The sequence below is a fragment of the Plutella xylostella genome, chromosome 26 (assembly GCF_932276165.1).
Source record: "Plutella xylostella chromosome 26, ilPluXylo3.1, whole genome shotgun sequence".
NCBI lineage: Eukaryota > Metazoa > Arthropoda > Insecta > Lepidoptera > Plutellidae > Plutella > Plutella xylostella.
Window position 1 is genome coordinate 6,938,926 of NC_064006.1, and position 19,604 is coordinate 6,958,529.

General features: G+C 37.0%; 1 protein-coding gene across 1 annotated transcript; it reads right to left on the bottom strand.

The window, feature by feature from the left end:
• Window positions 1–855: 855 nt before the first annotated feature.
• Window positions 856–19,469, bottom strand: LOC105387741 (Y+L amino acid transporter 2). The gene is made up of 13 exons (XM_048630692.1): window positions 19,326–19,469; window positions 14,556–14,808; window positions 13,017–13,160; window positions 11,802–11,904; window positions 11,298–11,423; window positions 6,672–6,765; window positions 6,102–6,243; window positions 5,300–5,430; window positions 4,725–4,893; window positions 2,300–2,393; window positions 1,846–2,004; window positions 1,364–1,419; window positions 856–1,063 (listed from the first exon to the last, which is right to left on the bottom strand). Coding segments are annotated over exons 1-13 (1,476 nt in total). The 5' UTR covers window positions 19,328–19,469; the 3' UTR covers window positions 856–1,060.
• Window positions 19,470–19,604: the final 135 nt, after the last annotated feature.

Genomic DNA, 19,604 nt, shown 5'->3' on the forward strand with positions numbered 1-19,604 from the left:
TACAATGATGTCGCTAAGCGATATTTTTAAAATTAATTGCTTACAAAATCTATAACTTGTAAACTCTATATTTCATATACTTACCAACTTATCTCCATAAAAATCGGTGATTTTTCTTGTAAATTGCTATATTTTCAAAGTAAAATCAAGTGGCTACGCCTTACCAAAACTATTACTGTTAACTAATAGGTTATGTGCCTATGTTTTTTTAAATAGGTATCAACAACACTCAATTTTCAACAACAAGCTTATCATAAAATGTATAATACCAATTTTGTAATAGTTATGAAAGTAAATATGTTACTAGTTTTATATATTTTTAGTTTCATATCGCCGAACATATTTTTAAATTTATTATTTGTTTATAAACATATACCTACATAGGGTGATCAAACTACAAAATCGTAGAATGAAACTCACCCTAAACATACATTAATATAGTCATGTAGAGCCAGTTCACACATACACAGTAACAGTTATAACCTTAGCACATTCTAGACAGGTTTCTATACCGATAAAAAGTTTTGTCACAGGACTCTCTCTTTCCATTTTGCATTTGCTCTATGGTTGTGACAAAACCCCATGCTAGGTGTACAGGTGAATCTTGTTCGCTATCGCTCTAAATCTGACTAGAACTCGCTAACTATTTAAGTTTATCTTGGAAAAATGTGTTGTACCTACTAATATAGGTTTCCAATCCTACCCCCTTATTCATAGAGAAGTTACAAAACGTTTTAACTAATAAACTGTTTTGTCCCTTTCTGGCAAAGAACAAATTGTTCTTTGTCGGAGAGGGACAAAACAGTTTATTAGTTAAAACGTTTTGTAACTTCTCTATGAATAAGGGGGCAAGACTTCTATACTAGTGATCGTCAAAAGTTTTATAAATACGCACATACGTCCTATGTCTGTGTAAACCGGCATTCAAATACACTAAATTACGTACATTTTGTTGCTATGTCGTATAAATGCACTCGCTAAAGTCTAACATTAAATGCAATCTCTCAAGATATCGATGGAATGGTCGGATATGTGGTCGTCAGATGATGTTTCACGAAGTTTACTGAAAATAAGGAAAATACTATATTAATTTAGTGAAACTAGGTCCCTAAGCAGGTATTAAAATCTCAGTAACGTGTGTATACGATAATATGTTTCAGGCAGCCAAATCATAATGAATGAGAAGGTCTATTTAAACTCACGCAAAACAACAATTTTGCAAAATTCCAAAAAACAAAAACCTATCTGTAGATAGCGGTACTTCACCACCAGTAAGTATAACTTTCAGTACCTATTTTTCTCTGGAATTATAAATACCACTGACTTATAGAATCTCAGTATACCTAGTAATTAAATTACTTACCTTGGTCTTCGGCCTCACAGATAAAGTCATCTTTTGTACTAAATGTGTAGCGGCATCTGAAATAAAAACATTATTTTTTTAATTAACTATTAAATATTTTAAGGTTATACAGAATAAACCCCTGAATCAGCCCCTTGCCACCACTTTAGCAACACCAACACTGTAAAGTCATGCATGCAGTTTCATAATCATAAGTAGCTATATTGAGGTAGCTAAGTATACACATTTGTGCCTTGTCAAACTCACAAACATCCTATTCATTCATTCAAACTCTGAGACGTCGACATGCAGGTAGTTTAACAAGTCACAAAACTTTATAATTATGTTATGTATAGGCTAATTATGAAGCAAAAGGCCTAGCACGGGGCGCAAGACGTGACGTTTTAAAACGCGCGCCCAATCATGACTGATCCTCATTAGCCTTCTGACAATACTATAAAGTTTTTAAACCCAAACAAAATAATGAAGACAATAACACTCACTAGTAAGGTACCCCAGCCCCCGTATCCGGGTCTTGGGGTGTATCAGCAGCAGGTACACGGGGATGGCGGACAGGATCATGAGGCAGCCGATGCCAGTCTCCTTGGGCGACGCGTAGGCAGGTACTGCCACCACCAGGATCGTGCAGATTATGTAGATTACTGGAGAAGAAGGATAAAATATAATTAATTGGAGTGTATTACTGGAAGATAATGATGAAATGTTATTGATTGGAGTTGATAATGATGTAGTGGAAGATCTTGTAAGGATCAGAAATAAAACAGGTTAGGAGACCATTACCATCAGATAAAAATTAACTATTTCTGGACATAGGCCTTCCTTTTAATCCATCCAGTATTCCAATATTTTCCAGATACATATGGCGATTGTAAGGGTAATAGGGTTCCCAAAAACACAGCTTTTAGCTTTGGTATACGTAATTGGTGAAAAACTTACTTGGGAAGAACAAATGCACTTTAATCGGCCTCTCGAGGTTCGGTTGTGTGTATCTCAGCACCGGCAGACAAAGCACCGCCGCACCAATACTTAGCTGTGAATTAATATAGTGAGCTTAGGCATTTGATACAGTTTCCCATCGATAATACTATCTTAAATTGGAAATTCTACACTGCAAATAAGGTTTTGTGGAAGCTATCCACTTAAAATAGACCTATACCTCGCAATATTTAAAAGATCGTCATCGAAGTAAATATTATTGAATGATAACGCTTGTTTTTCTAAGGCGTCCCGCAGGGAAATCGCTTAGGTGCATCTTTTTTCCTTTATCCTATTTAGTTATCTACCTGCAACTTTTGTTTCTCTTTATTACTCTTATGTACAGTTAACTGGTAAATACTTTAACTTACGAGGGCGGGTCAATAAGTCCGTGACTTTTTGAAGAAAATACTGGTTTTTGGATAATTTTATTTTTTATTATTCAACGTAGTCTCCTTTGAGCTCTATACACTTTGTCCAAAGTTTCAGCAATTTTTTTATCCCTTCCAAAAAATAAGATTTCACGAGGTCATCAAAATACCCACCTTGGCCTTCTTTGGCGCCGATTCACCCCGAGAAACCCACTGTTTAGACTGCTGTTTGGTCTCTGGTGTGTTGTGGTGGATCCACGTTTCGTTCACGGTTATAAAACGGCGCAAAAACTCGTCCGAATTTCGGTTTAACAACGCCAAACACTCCTGCGAAGTTTTGTCATTCGATTGCGTTTGTGAGCAAATGCGGCACCCATCTTGCGAAAAGCTTTTTCATGGGTACACTACAGAAATCCGAATTACTTTTTTACGAATATGAAAATAACGATTTTTAAAATTACGAATTTCATAGTTCCGAATAATTCACAATCCCGAATTTCAAGTTTCCGAATAACGAAAATCACGAATAGTAAATAAACGAAATTTCAAACAACATATTTATTAAAATGACGAAAGTCAATTTTCCGAATATTATTATTTCGATGTTTTAAAAGTACGACGTTTTATTATAACGAATTGTTAAAATTACGAATCCCGAAGTTTTAATATTCCAAAAATACAAATTCCCGAATGTATCTTAGTTAACAAGAAATAGTTATTAAGAACAGTGTGTTTATTAATAGCATAATCCATGTAGGTACAATTGAACAATATTTTTTAAGCTATATTATGTGAAACGCTCCGCTCCGCTTCGCTGCGCTCCGCTTTGTTTTTCGATATCTATGTGCACCTAACACGCTCCTCCTCGCTTTGCTCGTCGTCGCACCTATCTTTAGATTTAGGTCCTAAGGTTTTTAAGGTTAATCACCGTAAAAATCCAAAATATTATTTGAAACGCTCCGCTCCGCTTCGCTGCGCTCCGCTTTGTTTTTCGATATCTATGTGCACCTAACACGCTCCTCCTCGCTTTGCTCGTCGTCGCACCTATCTTTAGGTTTTGGGTCTAAGGTTTTTAAGACGTTTACGGTTTTTTTGTCAAAATCACGAATTATCACATTTTCGATCGGGATTTGAATTTTTCGTGATTTTAATAAATCGGTATTTTATTTTTCGTATGCTTAAGTAATCGTATTTTTTAACGTTCGTGTATTTGACAATCGTAATAACAAATCTTCGTGATTATAATATTCGAAATTATAATTTACGTGATTTTTAGAATTCGGCATTTAAAAAAATCGTTATTGCAATATTTCGTAAATTACATATTCGGTGTTTTCAAATTCGGAAAAAAGTTTTTCGGAATATTTGGGTGTTCCCCTTTTTCATACCCAAGTGATCATTCAAAATTGAAACCACTGAGCCACGTGCACGTGTTATCCCTGTGGCTTCCACTATCCCTCTCACTTTCAAACTCCGATCGGCCAACACCATGTCGTGAATTTTTTCAATCATTTCAGGTGTAGAAACCTCAACTGGGTGCCATGAACGTCCGGCATCTTCCGTACTTGTACGGTCACAACGGAATTCAGTAAACCACTTTTTACCATAGATATTGATGGTGCAGAGTCCCCATAATCTTTATCAAGCTTAGCGTTGGTTTCAGTGATGGTTTTTTTCCGCAAAAAATCATGCTTAGAGCACACGAAATTCAGTTTTTTCCATTATGTTTTTAAATCACGCGGTAGTTGCTAAGAACGGGTGTAAAACACAAACCAAGTGACGTAACTTGTCCAAATTTTGACAGATGTCAACTGACAGTTGCCTGTTGACAGGAGCAATGTTGTTCTTTCAGTTAAGTGGCGGGAAATTATAAAAGTCACGGACTTATTGACCCGCCCTCGTACTTACTGTGTCAGTACTGTATGTACCTATTTGGTTATACCTACTAACTTTTCGCTTTACGATATTTCAACTCAAATACACCATTTGTCTACAAGTCTTTCTTATCCACTTACCCAAGTAGCGAACCCGACATAGTTGATCAGCATGTAGATATCAGACACGGTGAGGTAGCCGAGCGACAGCAGCGCCACGGCGATGACGGCGGGCGCGGGCGTGGCCTTGGTGGTCACCATGGTGAGCATCTCGGGCATCTGGCCGCGCTCGGCGCCCGCGTAGAACAGTCTGGAAAAGGGGGTGAATGGTAAGTATTTGTACCTACATTAATTGAATTGAAGAAATGCCGTGCCGCTATTGGCCTAAACATACAACGCGTCCGCGTAGAATAGTCTAGAATATCATTGTTCATTGGAAATTAAAGCAACTTATGTAGCAATGGGACCGTTGGCACTTGTCGATGTGTCATATCGAAAAGATCCCCCGTAGTAACGTTTGGAATTATCACAAATCCGTGAACCGCCTATCGAATATACCTATGTAAACGAAACCTTGTACCTATATGGGGGACTGGGGGTTCATGGGTCATCATAAGGTCATCAAAGATATAGACATAGATTTTTCACACCCGTAGGTAATGGAAATCTATTACAATAGGATCCTACTCTGGAGGAGTATATTAACATAAGCATACCTAGATGAAGTGAGTAGCACTCCATTGACAGCCCCGAAGGTGGAGGCAGCAACAAACAGCGGGATGGAGAGAGCGAACCAGCCGAACAGACGCTCGGCGAATGTGACCGCCACTGCCGCCGAACCAAGGACCTGGAGACAATGAGACAAGGATTAATGCCTAGATAACCTAATCATGTTTAGAAGGCGCTCCGGGTTTATTTAGAGTCATAAAAAAGTCATAATTCCTGAAGCACCACCCTGAAGCATTACTGACTAGGTACCTGTACCTACACTGTACAAGTTGGTTACACTACACCTGTCTCTCTCTCTACACCTACACGTAAAAATAATGCTACCAGGGCCGATTTGGCAAAGGTTAGGTTAGCATATATTTTATAAACGTATTACGTTCAGGCAGACTCGATGGAACTTGGAAGGGACGCGTCGTCTATTGGCGTTGGGGCGGCAAACAAACTCTCAGTCTTTCTACATCTCTTATTGATGATATTCGTCCATTGCGGCATCGGTGAAGATAACTATACAGGGTGTTGCAAACAGGGTATACTAAGCCGAAAGGGAGTGATTCGGAACAACTTTTGTTAAACAAGTTTTGGTAATTCTCGAAAAAAAAAGTGCTCCATAGTAAAAAGTCGTGTGACCAACAAAGTTTCTATGAAAAAGGATATTTTATTCTGTGAATTTTCAAAACTTGTATACACGGTGTATACCTAACAAAAGTTGTTCAGAAGGACCCCCTGAGTCACCCCCTTTCGGCTCTTATACCCTTTTCGCAACACCCTGTATGCATGATAGTAGCTCACCTCAGTGGGGCTGAGCGTGGTGTAGAAGGCCACGTTGGTGAAGGTGTACACGACGGTGACGAGCGCGCACGAGATGGCGATGGCGCGCGGCAGGTTCTTCACGGGGTCCTTGAGCTCCTCGATTATGAAGTTCAGGTAGTTCCTGGAAGGATGGGATTAAAGTTAACGTAAGTAGATGAAAATGGTCAGCTTTATGAGTAAGTAGCTATACAATTTTATTTGTACCTTGTCAAAATAAGAAACAGTCAATGTTTGAACTATATAATGAATAGGCCTCACAATAATAAGGCGGTTTGTGAGCAAGGTACAAAAGTGCTGGTACATGGATGGTAAACAATTTCTTGGGATGAAGGAGTTGTAGGTAAAATACGAGTTAGGTAGTGACGATGTTTATTTCATAATGGTTTATAGATAAATAACTTGACTTGATTACAGATATACAGGCACACACACACACATATTCAATACATACACACTTATTTTTATGTCGAACACACAGTATTAGGCCTAATCTGATAGATCTAAATACTACTAATGTTGTAAATAAATCAAATAAAATAAAAAACTTACCATCCATTATACGCGAACAATCCCGAGTAGAAAGAAAGGGCTATGCTGGTGACGTCACTAGTGGTCCCTTCAAACGTAAAGTGCTCCACTTTTCCTGTAACAAAAGGCAGTCATTAGTGACCCTGACCCCTCGGAGAAGTAGGCCATAGGACCTTGTCGAAGTGGACTTCGAAGTGAAGGGATTTGGAAAAAGTTATTACGTTATGGGAGGGACAACTATTCAGAGGTTTGGCTGTAGGAAGCTACAGGTAGATATTTGTGTAGGTATCTCATTATGACCACATATAGCTCCATGTCAATGATCCGATTTGTATAAGTGCTGTACCATTTTTTACTAAAATGGCTCACGTGGTCCAATCAAAATATTCTAACATTAATTATAGCTATAGTCATTTACTATAAATAGGTAAAATTCCGCATTTTAAATTGAACAACTCAAAAGATTTTGGCCAAAAAAAAACTCCATCAAATCTCATCAAAGAATCGAATCGTATTGTATTATTAGTGTATGGTATTAGAAGTTACGTAGGTACAATAGATTCATTCATCTTGACTCCACGTGTAAACTGACACACAGGACATACAACACCGTCATTTTGGGTCCGCCATTAAAAATCAAATCAATATGAACTTGTCAAAGCCACATCTATTGCCGTAACTACTTTCCCACTGCCAATTTGTGGCCATTGTGGCGACCGGATTGCAGCTATCATCTAATAAGATATCTCTTTGAGACCTAAAGTAGTTTAGTTAGGCACGCCAACGCTTTCCTACTTCGCTTAATGTAGGGTATTATTTACTTATGTAGCTTATTTACACATATTATATGAACATTCGTACCTTACGGATGCCATAATATGTCTAATTTACCAAGTTTTACAAGTACCTACCTAGACACAAACCACATAGGTACCTATAGATCTGCTATCACTACGTAATTTAAATGAAAATATACCCAGTCGGGAATCGAAACCAGGATCCATCAGCTTTGCGCCATCCGAACTTCTTTCGCTCAAATAAATAAAAAAGTTGTCTACAACAGCAACGAGTAAATTAACTGGATGTGAAGAGCTCTTTGGGAAGAGTTGAAGAATATTATTAGGAAATACTGAGCAGAACCAATTTCTGTGAGAAAATTGATTCTTTTCAGGGCAAGTGCTTTCCTTCTTATTGAAAATGATGTTAATAGGGGATTCGCTAAGAATACCTATACCTAACACTTGAGGTACAACATAATACTTAACTACCCTAAACCTAGACTATTTTTTAACTAGCCAGATAAGTACCTATATTATAAGATTATTAATTAGTAAGTAGGTAACTAACTACTCCTAGATACATCTGCCTTCCTTAGTCTTTGCACCTAGCAACCTTGTAACACATTACTAGATGTATTTGAACAGGTGGAACAAACATAAAAGACGATCACACCTGTTTTTGGTAAGGATCGGCAAAAGTTAAACGATTTATTTCTCTTTTAAGTTTATCGGCTTGAATTTATTTTATCTTAGGCTACTGATGGTGATTGCCAGTGAAAATTAAGACAAATCCACATTAAATAATTAAGATAAATCCATTAATTATAACTTAAGAATACGATTTTTATGAAACATGGCTATGAACTTGACCTCTACATAACACGCTACAAATTGGAGCTAGGTACTTAGTTATATGGCGACATGTTGACATAGTATAGGTAGTTACGTAACTCATATCCTACCTAAGGGTCTCAATAATTCAAAAAACCATTTCCACAGAAGCAACAAGTTTTTCCCATTTGCTAAGAATGCTTTTATTTCTAAAACACCAGAGTGTCATCGCGTCGTGAGTACGTTTCCTTTGTAGTGGGAAAAATAGGTCAAACAATTCCGAGTGTTGGCTGTTCTTGTTGATGTTGGTTAGTATTTTGTAAGTACTTAGCTCACAAATAAAACAAGGTAGGTAGATACCTAGGTTTACTAGTTTTCATATAATGATCAACGATTTTTTTCCTATAAAGGTAGAATTGATAGATGACTAAACTCGTTTGGCGCCCAACGTGGACTAATTTGGCGCCCAATGTGGTTTCGTTGCAGGGAAATTACATAAGTTTCTTACATCAGTGTTTTTCAACCTTTTTCATGATGCGACCCCCCTGGGAGGAAAAAAATTTTCGCGACCCCCTTGACCCTTCGGTTTTATTATCATGTAAGTAAGTATACAGGGTTATTGGTAAGTATACCTGATCTTTTCAGGAGGCGATAGAGGAAGGCATTTCCAGTCGATTGAACACTATATTGCATTATCCGTAACTTAACAATTTCTAAGATATTTAAGGTAAATGTCCCTGTAGTTGATAGGGTCCCAGTAATTGATAGTTTCAACTTTATGTTTGCATAATAAGAAAAGTAATTCAGTTATTAAACGCACTCCTGTCAATATTTGCACTTTGAAGTCTGTCAAATTGACAACCAAAGTTTCAGTATTCTGCATCAATTAAATTTTACGTTAAATTTTTTTTCGCGCGTAGCCGTTTGATTCAACGCGATTTCTTATGTTTCGTAAATTGAATAACTAAGCTCGGAGTGTTTGCCGGTACGATATTTCAGTTGATTTATGGCGTTTCACGGGTAAGTATTGTTTTTATTACCTTTGAATGTAAAGTTACTTCGCTGTTTCATGATTCTTTTACCAATTTTTATTATATTTACTTGTTTGTGACGAGTATCATCTACTAGGACAAGAAAAAAGCAAATGCGTAGTAATTGATAACCCCCTATCAAGTAACGTTAATGCGTAAAATATATTGCAAAGACGTGTAAAATGTTTAATGGTTTTATGTATGAAAATTACTTTACTTTTGCTATGACAGATTTTTAATACTTTGTATTTTTTTTGTTGATGACATCATATCAATTACTGGAACACAGAATGTAAAATTACTTTATCAATTACTGGGCAAAGTGAAAAATTTCCTATCAATTATTGGTACATTTTGAGAATGTTTGAATTTTCTCGGAAAAAGGTAAAAAACGTTTAATTAGATACCTGATTATAAGGAAATAATTTAGATAGAAGACTGATTTACCAAAATTTGTAACTTACTTACCGCCTGATTTCGTACTAAAAGTTTTTCCCTAACAACGTTTTTGTTATTGTCACTATTGTGTCAACTACTGGGACATTTACCTTAATATTTTTATATAAGTTTTTTTTTTAATTTTCGCTTAAAAAAACTAGCTATATTTCAATTACTTTTTTGTTTTACATATAAGTAAAACCTTAATTAACTAATTAAAAGTGCATTATTCGACTTAAATTAGACACAATACTTATCTCAAAATAGTTACACATTTTTTTTAAATATTCAAATCGTAAATACAAATAAGTTAAATTAAAAAAAAATGTCATTCTGCACAAAAACATTGTCAACTTACTTATAAGCTTTCAAATAAGATATTTCAATATCAAATCAATTTAGGTATCACCAAGATATGGCCAAAACAACCAGAGAAAGCGGAAAAAACTAATTTGAGGTATTGTGTCTAATAAAATTTAAGTCGAATAATGCACATGTATTTCATTATTTTAATTAGTTTATTAAGGTGTTACCTATGCAAAACAACCAAAAAGTAATAGAAAGATGGGTAGTTTTTAAATTTTTCGGTATTTAGCTTAAAGTTTTGAAGAAAACTTAAAAAAAATTATCATATAAATGGTTTAGTTTCAGATAATTAATTAATGGGATCAATCGACTGGAAATGCCTTCCTCTATCACCTCCTGAAAGTATCAGGTCTATTTATAAATAACCCTACATGGTGTATATGTGAATGTTACAGTATTATTATTTATGGTGTCCATGATTAATTAATAAATACGAGTATTCATTGTCTTTATTAATATTTTTTTACTTAAGTACCCAGTTTTTTCGATTTCTGGCGACCCCCCAACAGAGGCTTCGCGACCCCCCAGGGGGTCGCGACCCACAGGTTGAAAAACACTGTCTTACATGAACGCGAACGGCGCCAACCGATTAAACCGTAGCTGCATTTTGTCTACGAGTCAAATATCCTAACTAATATTATAAATGCGAAAGTAACTGTGTCTGTCTGTCTGTCTGTTGCTCTTTCACGCCAAAACTACTGAACGGATTTGAATGAAATTTGGTATACATATGGTCTAGACCCTGGTAAAGAACATAGGCTACGTTTTATCCCGGAATTCCCACGGGAAAACCTTTTAAGGCGAAGCGAAGCTCGCGGGAACAGCTAGTTTTCTAATAAGTCTGCTTTTGTATAAGTAATAAGTACCTAAGTGAATTTTGTGTGCTTACTTCCCATAGGTATTGGCGCCCAATGTGGTGTCTTGTCTTATTTATTTTTTTACCGATTGTACAGTAAACTACTAACCTAAACACAGCTGTTAAGCGCCAGCGGCGATGATGATGAAAAGTGCTAGCAGCTTTACGTGAACAAGTTGAGGTGGCGAAACAAGGTACATATAGGTACCTAGATTTACTGGTTTCCATACGATGATTGAGTACCTTTTCCTAGATTAAACCCGTTTGGCGCCCAACGTGGTCTAACTTGGCGCCCAACGTGGGCTCGAAGCAAGATTTTTTTAATAAAATAACCGCGACCACTAACCTAAACACAGCTGGTAAGCGCCAGCGGCGATGATGATGAAGAGGGCCAGCAGCTTGGCGTACGTGAACCAGTCCTGCACGCGCGTGGCGGCGCGCACCGACCAGCAGTTCACGAAGGTCAGCAGCACTGGAACAGAACTGGCTTTTTAGCTTTTGTATTTTTTTTGGGAAAGATGTTTTGGTTGGAAGCAAGGAGGCTGGTTAGCTTGTTTTTGTTTTGGTAGAGGTTGGTGTTAGTAAGGAGTTTGAGGGTAGGGTCAAGTGTTGTACCTATGGACGGACCTATTTTTTGCTGTATGATGTATGATAACTAGATAGGTAACTAGGTTTACGGAGGAAAATGTAAAGTAAGAAATGGCGCCTGTAAAAGAAACAAAATCTCTCTTTTACTCTGTTATTGTAGCTGGGTCTTTATTTGTGTATTTTTTATTTCACCGGGTTGTCGTAGAACATTACATTACTATTTAGTAGCTAAGTAAAATATTGAATGTTAAATATAACTTACATATACAGCACGCTGCCAGCAGTCTCGTGGCGTCCTCTGGAGGGTCACATTCGGGGAATATCGGCTTTAGCACGTACACACTGAAGGTCAGAGCCACGATCGCCTGAAATAATAATTATCATCATATTTGGGGACATCGCACAGACAGCCATCCGTATCCATAATTTATAAGTAATCTTGATAAAACAACATCATAATAACCAACTAGCTTTTCTCGTGAGCTTTACTTCACCTTAAAAGGTTTACATACTCGTGGTATTCTTAGGATAAAAGTAAGTTTTATGATAATTGCCAATTTAATAAAAATCGGTTTAGTAATTTTCCTGTGAAAGATTAACATCCATCGATCCATAATAGTAGGATTTGAATTATAGTGCGGTACGTCTGCACTCTGCACGCAGGAGAGTATTTTGAGCATTATTTTTTAATAAGTTTAGCTGATCAAAATTTTATGTGAACTCTCATCAATAACATGATGTTATTAACATCGGTTTTCATTGCAGTTTGATTTGGCGCCCAACGTGAATATCTTTTCGGAAACAACCCCCCGAAGAGAAACAAAAAGAAAGATCCCAAGATAAACAAACAGAAAAGTCACTTGATGGCTACAAATCCAGGAATAGATGCGACTCAATAAACCCCGATCGCCATTGCTTACAAATGGAGGTTTGCCCGCCGTGATTGAAGTTACTCGCGGGCCACTGAACAAATTTACATAGTGTAGGCGGCTGGCGGGTAGGGGAATAAAACGTTATAAACGGACACTAATAGTGTTAGTGTAAGGAACTGAAAGATATAAAAATTATTTCTAAATTACGTAAAATTCTTTATTGATAAAGTTATAGGTTACTATATTCTTTTCTGTGAGGGAGTGTTAGAAGATGCAATCGCGCGGGTTCGATCCCGTACAGGCCAAACATCTGTGTCATGAGCATTAGTGTTTGCCTTGTCGTATGTATCCATGTATTTGTGTATAAATATCAGCTGTCCAACACCGATATCACAGGTTCTGCCTAGTTTGTGGTCGGATGGCCGTGTATGAGATGTCCCCACACTCCCCACATATTTGTTTATATTCATTCATCACGACCCATCACGTCCCCACTTCTGGGACACGGGTCTCCTTTCAATGAAGGAAGGGCTTTAGGCCTAGTCCACCACGCTGGCCTAGTGCGGGTTTGTTTATTTCTTATTTGAGTAAAATCTCCCACGTACCTGCGAGCAAGGGCGCACGATCATGCACTCGATCCACAATCTCACGAAGGCGGCGAAGGGGCCGAACGTCTCCATGATGTAGGCGTAGTCCGCGCCGCTCTGCCGGATCATGCAGCCCAGCTCCGCGTAGCAGTACGCTCCCACCTGGAACCAGGGTGTGTGTTATACAGGGTGTTGCAAAAGATGTACCTAGTTAAGTTCGTAAACTGAAAGGGGGCGACGAATTCTTGAAAACATCGTCACCATAAGCCATGACTTAATAGCATGTAAATTTGTGACCGCGTTAGTAAGTCAGATTGGTGTTTGTCGCTCATTGGCTAGGACGGCCGCCGCCGGATGCATATTCCGGGTTAAAATTATAAAAGGAAAAAACATTTTTCAAAACTTGATGGCAGGCTTGATAGTCGATTGAGACTAGATAGCTAATTATTGTTGTTATAAGTACGAGAACTATTTGCCTGTAGGGCACATACTAGTTCTTATTCTGTGCCTGTAGCTAGGTAGTTATATAAGGTACCATTGTCATTATATTCTCAACCAAGAATCGTAATCTTTCACCAATAAACATCGGCCGGGTGACCGACTCCCAAGGGGCATCATAACACTGTGTCCTCGGCATTTCTAATCCTGCTATACTTAACTATAAGTACAAATGAGCATGTTTTTCATAAATGGAAAATAAAATATGAAAAAGAACCCCATTTACAAGCAGATTATGAATCAAGAATGTTTTACAAGAGTCTTTAATTAAAATGTCGCAAAGATAAAGAATGATTTCCCCTGGGTGAAATTCTTCTCATAAAATTTCCAGTATCTAAGTATTCAAATTCATTTCTTTGCGAATAAATTCTTGTTTTTATGTAGCGTCTAAAGATTGTTTACTGTACCAGTAACCTTCCATAAAATTTATATCTTGTCGACAGTATTATATATCTAGATAAGTAACTTACTTTGTTGACCTCTTGTTGTCACACAGATACAGCTTGTTAAAACTGATATGACTTAATAATCACATATGTGGGGTAACGGTAATACTAAACGATTCCACTCACACATGGCTTGCTGAGATAATAATTGTATAGATAAGAAGAAAAAAACTAGTTAATGGAGAGGAATATAATAAGCTTATTGTTTATTTATAGTTTGCCAGTAGGTAACGTGGAGCACTGATTAACTGGGTTTCCGAGACCTATAGGTAGGTATAGGTATAATCGGATAGGGTTACAATAGCGCCCCGAAACTTTGTAATCAGGCCGTTATCGTCGACGGCCATAGGACAAGAACACGCTTTCCTCCCAGAACTTCCTCATCCAACCACTACCAGCTATTAACTGTCTAAAGTCCTCGGTCCAGCAGATTGAAAGGCGTTTGGATACCACTGGACTCTATCCTGACAGCAGTCATCGGTCCTTAGGCAGGAATTAACCTACTGTCATTTCAGCTTACACATTTTAAGACCTACGCAAGCGGGTATTTTTGGTAGTCACTTGTTTTCTTACAAATAACCCGCCATAAAAAATCAAATCTAAACCAACTCACCATACTGAATACTCCAGAGCTCAACCACACAAGAAGACTAGCGTTAACCGATCCAGTGTACTTCAGCACTCCAGTAGGAGACACGAAGATGCCACTGCCAATGATGGATCCCACGATAACTGTGATGCCGTTGAGCAGAGACATCTTCGCTTCCAAGGCCCCCTCATCTTTCTCTGACGTGGGGCTCTGTTCAGGGTCAGCGGTCAGAGCGTCTGTGTCGAACTCTTCTTCGCTCGCTTTTCTTTTTGGTGACCTGAGGAAAGAGGTTGGGTTTGGGTTAATTACATAGCATACCTAGGTGAGAAAGGGCGTTGAGCACGCATATGCCTGGAGGGTCACTCTCTAACTCGAACTAACGAACAAGAATTGTCAATTCTCGTTCGTTCGTTCGTCGATTTAGAAAGTGACTAGGTACACTGTTGCGTAGCTGTTCCTATATTGTACCCAATTGTACTGCGCGGTTGAGGTTGAAGGAGTCAAATGTTAAGTCTGCACCAGATTAGTCGCGAATTTAAACAAGGTTAGGCAATACGAGAGCGTAGAGAGACATTTTGTCATATACCTATACGTCGTGCAACTTTACCGAACTTTACTTCGCCGAAACATCGAAGCAAATAGTATGGTCATCGCAGCGCTATAAAAATATTTTTTTAGGAATGAGATTCTTATAAATGAGAAAATTGATCGAAGAAATAAGAGGTTCTAATAACTTTGCTTCCAGCTGTTTCGCTTATTAGATTAAGTAACACTTGCCAATTTGTGTAAACAGCCTTGACACACATTATATTACTGTGTATGGATACATAACGAAATGTTTATTTCATTAGACTTAATTGTTACCCAATAACAAGGCCGAAATTAAGATATTAGACACTTAGTAACAAACGTTTGGGTAATATGTAACAGGTATTTAATTAAATGCTTAGATCATATGACTGTGTGTCTGTGTCAATCATTATAAAAGTGCTACGAAATCTGATGAATAGCCTTCTTTTGAACACGATTTTGTATATGTAAATGATATCAAATATGTGAAAAATTTACTTTTACTTGTAGACAACAATCTTATAAATATATTTGTCAAATAATATTAATTAAAATATACTGTTATCTTTGTCTAATATAACGCCTACGCAGCTACGTAGCAAGTTGCTACGAAACTGCTACGACGTGGAAAACACCGCCGTGAAAATCCGAACTATATGTTATGTATTGCAGTAAGCTCAATAAGGTATGAAACATGTAGGGTATACTGTACCACAAACTAGTGATCATACCTAACCCATACCTAAGCTTTTTTCCCACAACTGCCAAGGCAACCCCCCTCGTCATACTTGTAAGTTATTTTTTTAGAACCTAGTAGGTACTAACTACATTAGCTTGTTACTTTATTGGAATCTTCCCAGAGGATACTATCAGGACATAAATAACTACACTCAATACAGAATGAGAATACTGTTCAAGCAATACAGTCTCGCAAAATTATATTTATGAGCACAGTATATTATACATCACTATGTATAATATACTGTGCTCAAAAATATAATTTTTAATAATTTTGCACACTTGCAAAAATCAGAGAAACGTTGACTCCTAATACATTAAACAGATTATGGTTACTTTATTTATTTATTTATACATTGTCTTCCTTTCCATTGCGAAGTTGATATTTTTTTAAGAATTCACAACACTTTTTTTCTACTAATGAAGTGGTTGGTGCAATGCTTTTAGTTATACGTTCTATTTTTAGTGGAATCTCAACTCTGCAGTCCCTCCCTACTGTTCAATATTTACACTGTGCTGTAACTTGCTCAAAACGAGTCAATCACACAAAGAGCTGGATTTCTAAAGCAGTCTGTCTGGATGTATTGAAGCGATTTAGGGGACTTCAAGGCTGTTCGCAATTGTTCCCACGTATGGGGCGGGCGTCTGGCTGGTTCAATCAGAAAGTAAATTTTAAACCTTACTTACTTATGAAATAACTACATAAGTGTAAGTACCTACTTAATCATTAATTATTGGTACATATAAAATATTTAAATTCTACTTGATAAATTGTAATGAAACTGGGGCTATGATTATAATAGGTCTGCGATATTTGAATGACCTATGTTAAAGATTAATAAGTACATATGAGTTAACTTTCTAGTACGTCGGTTACCTTTCGAATAAAGCAATTTTATTAATGGTCGTAAAATCTACAGACGTAGTTATATTTTTAGCTAAGTATAAGGTAATATATCTCGGTAAAATTAGGCTAAGCATCAGAGGCATATATAGCTTACTTCAGAGGGCAACAACCTTTCACACAGGTAGGTAGTAGAATTTAAATTACAGCCTAGGTAACCTAATCATAACTTAGGTCATTTTTTCCGCTGAAAATACTGCACATCGCTTTTATTTTTAAAATGTACGCTACGCCTTGCTACGTATTTTGGCTCGTATCTAGGTAAGACTGCACAATACACATAATGTACCATTTATTAGGTTTATGAGGTTTACGAGCCCACTCGTAGATTTTTTATTTAAGAAACTGATAAAAAATTAAAATATAAATATGAGTAAATATTTAAACTCCGATAATAGTGTACTAACGTGGTGGTATTGGTCCTACCAATTGGAAAATATTAGTATAATCTCTTAATACTTATACATAATACTAATACCTAAAACAGGTACTTAGGTACTACTTTCACCCTTATCTTACTCAAAATGTTGACAACAAGCCACCTGTTCTCAAATGTTACAGTCTGCTTACTGGTTACTCACGACACAGGCTTAGCCTAGTGTGAGAACCCCAGCTACCATAGTTTTTTTAATCTGGTCCAAATAATTTATAACTGTTTTGTATTCATAATATTTATTAAGATAACCTGTGTAAATTTTTTGGTTAAATAAACATTTTTTCATAAATTTTTTTCAGGTTTTGCTTCAGCAGCTGCAATCATCACCTACCTACCTACCTACTCTATTAAATCGCATCATACCAAGTCAAACCAAACCAATAAAATCCACAAAATCCTTCAAAACCAAGACCTCGCTCCATATTCCGGTCGTGTAACTTTGGGGTCAAAGGTGACGGAACTCGGGGGGTCGCGGGGGGTTGGACCCCGGGGCGGGGGGTGTGTTGGACCCCCGGGGAGGGGGGAGGGGGCGATCGATGCGCCCACGTGGGCTGACGCAAGCCACGCGGCGTGCAGGGATGACCTTGAGGTGTTTGGGAATGAGACATGCATCTATTGGGAGATTAGGTGTGGTCTGTGGTAGATTTCTTAGAGGGGTAGGTATGTATATTACTTTTAGAAACTTTTAAGCTTTCGTTTTGCCGTTTTTGATTGACGTTAGTCCTTAAGTATCTTTAGTATGCCGAGTGTTGCAGTTTGCTAGTTTTACGCTCACTCTACGCGAAGGAATGGGCGAACGCAATTTTGAAAACTTTCATATACCTATTCTGAAAAATAAACTTAAGCTACGGGGTTATATTTCTATATAACCCCGTAGCTTGAGTTTGATAGTAGCTAATAATATAATAGGTATATAGGATGCCTAAAACTTATTTAACCTATAAGTATACTGTAAAGATCTGTTAGTATAAGTATGCATAGGTAGGTACGTTGGTCGTAAGCTACGTTGAGAGGAATTCCAATAGATTATTATTAGGTATTCCTATGTATAGGACGCGTGATAGAATCATGGATTCCACAATTTGAGGTAGGTACTTACAAGATGTTTGAGACGACGAATAGGTGGTGGTAGATGGGTTAATGAGTGTTGCTGGTTATGGTGAGAAATAGGAGATTCCTTTTTTTGTCCCTTCATAGGTAGGTAGGTATACATACTTTATGTTGCAATAAATATGCTTATTATTTTGAACCCAAGTCATTAGATACAAATAAGTTCTCAGTATAACTAGTTGTATTTTATAGTCAATGTGAAAAGGTTATCTACAAATTGAGATAAATTGAAATACCGACAAAAGTACGTAGAACTTCTAACAATAATGCTGATGCAAGTAACTAGGTAGTTATTTTCCCTCTATTTATTCTAACTAACCTATATGTAGTTATAACTTGTTTAGTATGGTATATTTAAGTATAAACTACACCTATAAAGTTATGAAAATAAAAAAGTGCGATTTTGCCAAGACTTCTTATGATGCTCAGTTACCTATATATATTTCAGTTAAATAAGTAGGTACTTACCATTTTAAAATAAAATACTTACCCATTTATAATTACTATTATACTTAACTATATTTAAGAGATTTTTGCTTAATAAATTCACGACATAAAATACGGTCTTAGGATCTGAATTAATCTGAAATGAATGAAATCTCGTAACTACCTATAAGTATTCGACGTAAAATTTTAATTCATAATATTACTTGACTTTATATAGTTAGACTGTACCTGTCTGATTTTGAGGCGGCTTACCTATGTAAGTAGGTACCTATACTTAGTAGGTACTTATCTACCTAGTTAACTACGTTTCAATAACCCATTTCATCTTCCTTTTCCTATCGGTTACATATTTTATGTAGAGAACTATAACTATTTGATGGGCTCAATCAAAATTTCCCATTCAAATATACCTATATTACAAATAGGTATTTAATTCATCATCAATGTGAAATACTTAATGGATAATTTTTCTCACATTTTTATGTTTCTTATATTATATCAACATCAACACGTGATTAAATAATATATTTTTTACCTATTGATAAAACCAAAAAAATATTAAACTGATCCCTTTCCAAGAGTAACTTACATTTTTATTTATTCCAGTAATATTGTAATTTACAAAAAAACTATTTTTCACGGAGCTTTTCACTTCACAGATGATTTTCCCGCGTTTTTTATGAGCGGCTTGGCCCGCGAACGTTACCCGCCAGACTGAAGCGCGCCAAATAAGAGAGAGACAGAATGCGCCAGCCACCCAATGTGCGACAGAGACAGAACATTCGATAGTATTGAACGAAAGATGTTGAAATAGGGGTTGGATATTTCTCTGATCCGTTTCTCCACCCCTCCTTCCGCCCGCTTCACT

Coding starts and splice junctions, on each gene's coding strand:
- LOC105387741 (XM_048630692.1), bottom strand. Junction 2,394..4,724: donor ATGTCGGGTTCGCTACTTGG/GTAAGTGGATAA, acceptor ATTAATTCACAG/CTAAGTATTGGTGCGGCGGT. Junction 1,420..1,845: donor GGGGCTGGGGTACCTTACTA/GTGAGTGTTATT, acceptor TTTTTATTTCAG/ATGCCGCTACACATTTAGTA.